The sequence below is a fragment of the Micropterus salmoides genome, unplaced genomic scaffold (assembly GCF_014851395.1).
Source record: "Micropterus salmoides isolate LMB-PRFRI ecotype aquatic unplaced genomic scaffold, ASM1485139v1 Ms_hic_scaffold_10, whole genome shotgun sequence".
Classification (NCBI taxonomy): Eukaryota; Metazoa; Chordata; class Actinopteri; order Centrarchiformes; family Centrarchidae; genus Micropterus; species Micropterus salmoides.
This window is the reverse complement of record NW_024040041.1, coordinates 5,821,176-5,829,287: the sequence shown is the minus strand read 5'-3', so window position 1 is coordinate 5,829,287 and position 8,112 is coordinate 5,821,176. Positions and strand designations below refer to the sequence as shown.

The window sequence follows — 8,112 nt, the reverse complement described above, 5'->3', positions numbered from 1 at the left end:
TTTGCACTCCCAGCGGGAATATGGATTATTTCTGCAAGAATTCAGGTCTTTATTTGAAGCCTGGGCAGAGGAATGCTGATCTCTCCGGTTTCAGACACAGAGGAAGCTCTGTTTGCAGAGAGGAAACCCCTCTGCAGGCAATTGGGACTCAGTAGTTGACTTTACACCGAGGGTAAACATCAGAGGGGTGTTGATGAAGTGAGGCACGGTAAAAACAGACAAAAAAGGTGGTGGAGATACTGGGATTTTTAAAGCACTCTATGGGTTATTTCACCCAGATATAGTAAACACATTTTACAGTGCTCACAGTGTTAATGCTATCACGCTAATGCGTAGTAGGTATATATTTTACCATGTTCACCTTCTTAGTGTAGCGTATTAGCATGCTAACATTTGCTTATAAGCACAAAAGTACACACAAGCACAGAGTAGAGCAGAGGCTGATGGGAATGCCATTAGTTTTGCAGGTATTTGATCATAACTATTGGAGAAATTCAAATATAATTCAAACCTGATGATAGTGCCAGAGGAAAAGTCAGAGGATTACCAAAGTTACTGCAATTGGGATGAGAATACAATTGGAAATTGTATTACAATCCATCCAATTGTCCAATCTCAAGCCGTTTCACTCAAAACCACAAATGTCACTGCTGATACAGGAAAAGTCAGGGGATCACAAAATCCATTAGAATTCATCCTCTGGGAATCATTCATGCCTCTACAAATGTCTGTGCCAGTTTGGCTCAAAGTGCATATTAGGGTACACTGTTAAAAAGTGCTTCTTTGCAAATACTGTACATCCATGTATAATGCCAGAAAAGAGGAGGACTACAGGAAGAACCAAAACTCTGTTCACTAAATGTCTGTCTCCTCCTCTCTAAGGTCATCCCACAGTGTCTGTTCAGTCTGTCACTTGTTACTTCTAAACAGCCATACGCAAAAAGTCTTTTTCAGCCCACATCTCACTAAAATGTCGTCATCATCATCATCCCAAATATGCTGTCAAAACGTACCCATCATGTCTCAGTTTCTGTTGTGACTGCAGCAAGCCACTACAAAAATTTAGTGTGAAAATATAAATGTACCTAATATCTAATATAACGAAGCACATTTACTCAGCTACTTGACCATTTCCATTTTATCCTCTTATACCTTTATGCCACCACGTTTTGGCAGCCAAGTTTTTACTTTGCATCACACATTTGACAACATTAATTCCAACTTACTTTACAAATTCTAAACATTAATACAAAATATAAATCAACAAATAAATGATGATGTATTATTATTATAATTAAGCTACCCAGCAGAATACGATGTTGTTGATATTAGCTCCATCTTTACCAGCTACAGCATTAGTGATGCTCACACATTTCACTAATTATAATCTAGTAATATTATATATAATTCTGAAATTCCATTCTGTATAATTAATGCTTTTACTTTTGATACTTAAATACATTTTGATGCTAATAATTTTGTACTTTTTAATAAGTAATAATTTCAAGGCACATTTAAATAACTTTTGATTAATAATTATTATAATTTTTTATATTATTATTATTTCTGTTATTATTTATAATGATTCATTTCAGCTTTAAAGTCAGTTAGTTCTATTTGTGCTTTGTGTTCTACATTTGTTTATACTCACAAGCCCAGTATGTACCACCTTTTGACCCCGCCCCGCTAGGAGGGGCACCACAGCTGGCCAATCAGATTTATGGATGGCTCTCTCTCTCTTTCTGGACCGGCCCCTGCATCCCACAGTATTAACCCACCTTTTCTTAGGCAACTCATTTCAGTTTTCAGTGTTCATGTTTCGTATGTATTATTTTTTTTTGCACAAAGATGACCATTAGACTGCTCATCCAGTTGGCTGCTCTGCCGCTATGTGTAGCCGGTAATGTTATATGCATTTATTGATCGTTTGAATCCTGAAGATTTAACCTCTTATCTCCACTAACAACTTATGTTTCAACTGTGTTTCTGCAGAGCTCTCAACAAAAAGTGTTCATCAGAATCCTCCTGCCATGTTCAAAGATCCTGGAGAAAAGGTCCTGATTAACTGCAACCATACGAATAGTGATTTTACAATGATCCAGTGGTACAAACAGTTTGTACGGAGCAGTGAAATGACTCTCATAGGGTATATGCGATACGACTCTGGGACTGTTGAAGATCCATTTAAAGAGATTTTTAACGTGAGCGGGGATGGGAGAAGTCTGTCATCTCTTCATACTGAAGCCAAAGACAACGTGGTGTATTTCTGTGCTGCCAGTGATGCACAGTGCTGCATAAACCTTCTGTCTTCAACAAAAACCCTCTAACACAGTCACAATAGACACCTGCTGTAACCCACAGGCAGCAAACACTCTGAGAATATTTCATATCAGACAGCTTATCACACAGTACGGATGCAACACTTTTATTATCCAATAAGATGGAGTGTTTCTCTCCACAGATGTATGCTAAATGAATAAAATATGATTGTTATAACAATTGTGATAACATTCAAACTTTCATTTAAACAAAATACAACATGTGCACTGACCCCAAATGTTTGCATACAAGTTTCAGTCTTGCAGAAATCTGTTACCTATGATGGTGAGCATGATCCTCCTCCTGGAAATGGTAATTATTTTTAACACAAAAGTGGAGAGTAGCTTACAAAATCTACAGCTGTGATAAAACCTTACAAATGGGAACGCCAAATCACAAGCCAATGAGAAGTGTACATGTACAATTGAATTGTATTTTTAAATCTACACACCAGGCTCATGAACCTCAGATCAAACGTTTAACCAGACAGTGCTGATCAAATATGCTGCGTTGCCCTGCATTTTCCTCCTCAAAATGTTTTCAGAAACACGTTTTAGTGTACTGTTTAGCTGGAACTTGAGAAAGGCCGCCATTTTTTTCCTGAATGAAAAAAACCAAGCCCAGCCCCAACTTGCGCGTGTCGCTCAGCGCTATGTCACACGTTTCGTTGCTCTGATTGGTTGTAGGTGTATCCATAAAAACTCTTACTTACTTTGTCTCTGGTTGTAAAAGTCTCCCAGACTTGTGTAGGTCAGTATCTCAATAGTAATACAAACTTAAATTACTAAAATTAAGAAATTCACATTTCCTTTTATTTACTGGAATATCATTATTGTATGTAATAAGCTGTGCTCTACACAGTCCTTTAGGTATGAACTTCCTTTAAGCACCTGATTCTGAGGTTGATATTTAAATAAACAGCATGTTAATCATGTTAATTCATTAAAAACGCTGAATTCAAATGATGAAAGGGCAAGAAGACACTGAATGTAATAAAATTGAATAATACAATCTATTAAGTTCACTCTGGAATAGTATTTTAAAAAGGTGAGCACTGTTGACCACTGATTTATTAATGAGGCTAATCCTGAGAGGATGGCCATGAACTGAAACAGTCTGATGACGCCTTGTGACAGGAGAGACCACATTCTGTACTATAAGGTGATCCCGTCAGCTGCTGTCTCACTGTGAGAGTCATCTGTTTGTTGAGTGGATCAAAATGATGTCACCTCTCATCATCTGCACTGTTTCCCTGCTCAGTACTGCAGGTGGTTTTGTCCCACAGGTTTCATTTATTGATTGTACAACTCCATGTAACTCTAAAGCTCATGTGGTTCATTATCTGTTATATGCAATTTTTTTTTTTGCTTGATTCCAGGTTTAACATGGACTAAAAGACTCCAACAGACCCCGGGCTTACTGGTGGAGAGGGGTCACTCTGCCCAAATGAACTGCAGTCACAACCTGCATGGCAGTTACTATCACATGTACTGGTTTCAGCAGTTACCGGGGGAGAGTATGAAGCTGATCGTCCACACGGTGCCTTACAAGCCACCTGACTTTGGGAACGTGAGCCAGGACAAGTACTCAGCAGCCAAGACTGTGAGTGAGAGCGGATCTTTCACAGTGAAAAATGTGGAACCAGGCGACAGCGGAGTGTATCTCTGTGCCGTCAGTGCACACAGTGATGCAGGTACCTCTCAAACTGCACCAAAACTACACAAAGATGACTGGCACACCGCCTGATGTTGTTCACCACAATGAGGAACTCCTTTGGTTCAGATGGTAATATCTAAACAGCCATCGGATGGATTGCCAGGATATTTAGTTCAGACATTCATGTTTCCCTCAAGATGAATTCAAATAACTTGCCAAGAGTTGATGTGACTTTCTCACATCTACAGGAGTGTATGGCAAGAAACAAAACTGACAAAACACTTTCATCACCAGGCACACTCAGAATCTGTTCTTGTAAAAATGAATGTATTTTGTTTCCCATGTTCACATGTTCAGTAATGTTATGTTATGAACTTTGGCTAATTAGTTTTTACAACTAGTAATGAATATGCTAATATTTTACAGGTAATTAAATTAAAGTATTGGACACAATGAAATGTGACCTGATGACAGTGCTGGTATTTATTTTGCTTTATGAATGTCCACATGGTGGCGCTATCCACACCAAAAACATGCACATGTCACAATTCTCACCAAATGTTGAACCCTATGTAAAACATTTTAAACAAACACAAATATATGAAATGGTATCACATGTATAACTGTTTTTATGGAGGACACATTACGTTGTTATTACAGCCAGGGGCCAAAGCTGAGGACTTGAATGTAAGGAGGCGGAGTTGAGCTCTGGCCCTGTTTAATAACGCACAGCCCTTTCATCCCTTTCTCTCCTCAGACCTCAGGCAGCTCAGCGGAGGCACCTGTTGATTCTAACCCATCTACAGTAGATTATCAAAGGGTTTTGAGTAACACAGTTTTATGTCCTAATCTGTAGGGAAGAAGAAGTCAAAATGATCAGCCTCCTTTTTTTCTGTTGCTTTGCAGGTAATAACTTCTGTTGAAAATGTTTGGGAATGTGTCATTTTCTCTGTCGTCCATCACAAAGTAAAGAATGCTACTCTTTGTATCCAGGAGGCTGTCTGGGTATAGAGATCCATCAGGATCCCTCTGCTCTCATCCGGAGCCCTGGAGACAAAGTGCATCTTGTCTGCACCCATGAACAAACTGAATACAGAGTGATGCTCTGGTACCAGCAGCCACCTGGACAGACAGATATGAAGCTTATTGGATATGTGAACTATAACGATGTCAGTGTGGAAGAGCCATATAAGCAGCAGTTCACCATCAGTGGAGATCTGAGTAGGAGCGATGCAAAAAATGTCTCTCTGATATTCCAGCTGGCTGCTGAGGACAGTGCAGTGTACTACTGTGCAGCTCGCTATGCACGTTGATACAAAGTCTCTCCGAAGTTTACAAAAACTACACTCACTTTCAGCATTGGTGGTTTTGTACATGGCAGGGAACAGCAGGCACCTGCTTTTGTGGTTGTAATTTGGTTTGATATCTTATCAGCATCAGCCAATGCTTTTGTAAATGCAGATTTAAACATCACTGGAGAATACAGCAGCAAAGTCTCTTACTGACAATGTTGAGGGGAATCCTGAGCAATAATCATTTACAAATTATTTATTGCTCTCCTGAAACTGAGATTAGTCATCCTTAGTCAATCCTTACTGTTACTGGTATTCTGGTCGGACCAAGAGAACCAGACAAAGTACTGTGGAGGCTGTAGGAATTATGACAAAGGAGGAAGTCTGGTGACTTTGTAGAGCAACAGAGCGTCTGTATAGGCCGGAGGGACAACAAAAAAGACTTTAACACTGGAGCCTGCCATTTGTTTCCCATTTCCAACGCTGTTTTTTAAAGGATGACCACGATTGCTCCATAACCTTAACCACATGTTTATTATATTAACCATGACTAACCTCAAGTTAAGAACTTGTTTGAATCCAAATCCTGATCTTCCTCTAAAGCTAACCAAATCATTTTTGTGCTCATGGACACCAGCACAGTCCTAAAGGTTTTAGTGACCCTTTGACTTTTCCCCCAGTAGCACCTTTGGGTCGACATGTCCACCAGTACAACAGAAATCAGATCTGATTGCTGTGAAATTTACTTTGCATACTCGTGGAAGATAAATCCTTCGCAGTGTAGCAACTTACCTTGTATCACCCTAGACTGAAATGTCAAATTTTCACAGAAACAAATATTCTCTAACAGGCAGATTGCCCTGAAATCTTCTGAGCACATTCAAGAGGGGATAAACCCTTTGGATTTTCCTTTGCTGACACCTTTACATTACTCACAGGGTACCAAGAGGACCCAAAGAATATAGTATCCAACACTTCATCCAACATTTTAATGGGGTGTAATTAAGACTACAGCCTCTTGGTTTTAGACTTCTGGTTTTATTTTTGAAATTTATCCAAGTCATTCATTTTAAATAGGACAATTATTACATTTCTCATGTCACCTTTATAGGCAGATAAAATAGGCATGCTATGTATTATGTGATAGAATAGCTATTAGGGCGTGAGTGATGCAAGCACAAACATGCTTTTTCTTTTACCTGATAGCACGTGAGGCACAACACATCAGGCTCATGCCTGCCTTTGACGTCTTCCTCACCATGTGATGTCGTTTGCACCACAACACTTCCATTTCCTTCTTCAGATCATAAACTAAGGACACGTACAGTAGAGGGTTCTCAACATGAACAGTGCTTTAATCGCAATTATTATCCCACTCTTCTGGATCAAAGGTACACAAAGTTGTTCATTTTTGCTTCGTCACATACGGCTTCATTTGAATTAACGTACATAATTATTTTGCTCTTTTCTACAGGAATATCGCCAAATCATAGCAAAGATGTCCATCAGGCTCCAGCTGAAGTGCTGGGGAACATAAATGATAAAGTCAAACTGGCCTGCAAACACCACATCAACAACTTTGACACTATTCTGTGGTATCATCGCTCACAAGGAGACTCGTCTTTAAAGCTCGTCGGTTTTACAAGTTATACATCTATTCAAACTGTTGAGAAATCCTTTCAGGGTAGCTTTAACGTGAGTGGAAATGGTGAGAAGGAGGCATTCCTTCATATGCTCAAGCTGAGGCATCCCAAGGATAGTGGGCATTATTTCTGTGCAGCATATCGGCGCACCATGATAGAAAAGCCCCACATTCCCCTACAAAAACCCTCATGTCTCCCTGTACACCTGGAGCAAACCACATGAACACGCACATTTAGACTCAATCAAAGAGTGGGTGGAGCTGAAGACATAGAGGCAGAAAGAAAGGCAGAAACATACCTTCTCTAATAGTTGGTTGTTCTTCTGACTTCATATGCAAACAGTTCTGCAGAGATTTCAGCTGGTTCATGAGACTCAACATGATCCGGCCTCATCTCTTCATACCTATCTTCATCTGGATTGAAGGTACTATTGAAGTCCTTTGCATTGACTTTGCCCGGCAACTTCTGTTTATACGCATTGGGGGAAATCGTATAGTGAAAACTAGTTTTGATACTTATTGATCACCTTATTTGGTACCACTATCCTACTGTTTATTAAGGGTTTATAGGTTGCAACTAGTGGCTTTATTAATGGTTCATGAATCCTCTTCAAACTAGCTCCTCTACTGTTTGACCACTTACTTTATGGAAAAAGGCTGCAGCACATCTGGACCAACTTAATTTATAAAGAACTAATTATATACTATACCTCCACTGAGGTCCATCTTCTGGGCAGTTTGGAATAGGGAACCAAAGGAAAGGCACAGGCTGACAGATGCTCCTCATGACTCCATGCGCCATGGAGTTTACTACATTTAACAGCTTTAGTAGTTACTTTACACATTAAGCCTTTTATACACAAAACAGATTTCACAGTTAACACAGTGTATAAAATATATTGTTCTGTTATGAATTAAACTACCCAGCATTTTATACAAGTACAGCTGAAACAATCAGTTGGTTGACAGAAAATTAATTTCAAACTATTTTTAACGCAAAAACATTTCATGGTTCCAGCTTCACAAATGTGAAGACTTGCTGCTTTCCCTTATAATTATGCATGAGTAATAATAATTTATAATACAGAGTAGTATAACAGTCACAGGGCACAATTTTTTGCATGAAGTACTTTTTCTTTAATTCTTTAAGTATATTTTTCTGATTATACTTATATACTTTTACTTAAGTAACAAGAACTCGAG

At 39.0% G+C, this 8,112-nt stretch overlaps 3 gene segments (V, D, J or C); all 3 read left to right on the top strand.

Moving 5' to 3' along the window:
- The first annotated feature begins 1,814 nt into the window (after nucleotides 1-1,814).
- On the top strand, nucleotides 1,815-2,351 carry LOC119917139. The segment is given in 2 exon segments: nucleotides 1,815-1,900; nucleotides 1,993-2,351. Coding segments are annotated over 2 exon segments (387 nt in total).
- Nucleotides 2,352-3,538: 1,187 nt separating this feature from the next.
- LOC119917173 lies at nucleotides 3,539-4,065 on the top strand. The segment is given in 2 exon segments: nucleotides 3,539-3,578; nucleotides 3,698-4,065. Coding segments are annotated over 2 exon segments (408 nt in total).
- Nucleotides 4,066-4,742: 677 nt separating this feature from the next.
- LOC119896474 lies at nucleotides 4,743-5,350 on the top strand. The segment is given in 2 exon segments: nucleotides 4,743-4,881; nucleotides 4,969-5,350. Coding segments are annotated over 2 exon segments (354 nt in total).
- The last annotated feature ends 2,762 nt before the right edge of the window (nucleotides 5,351-8,112 follow it).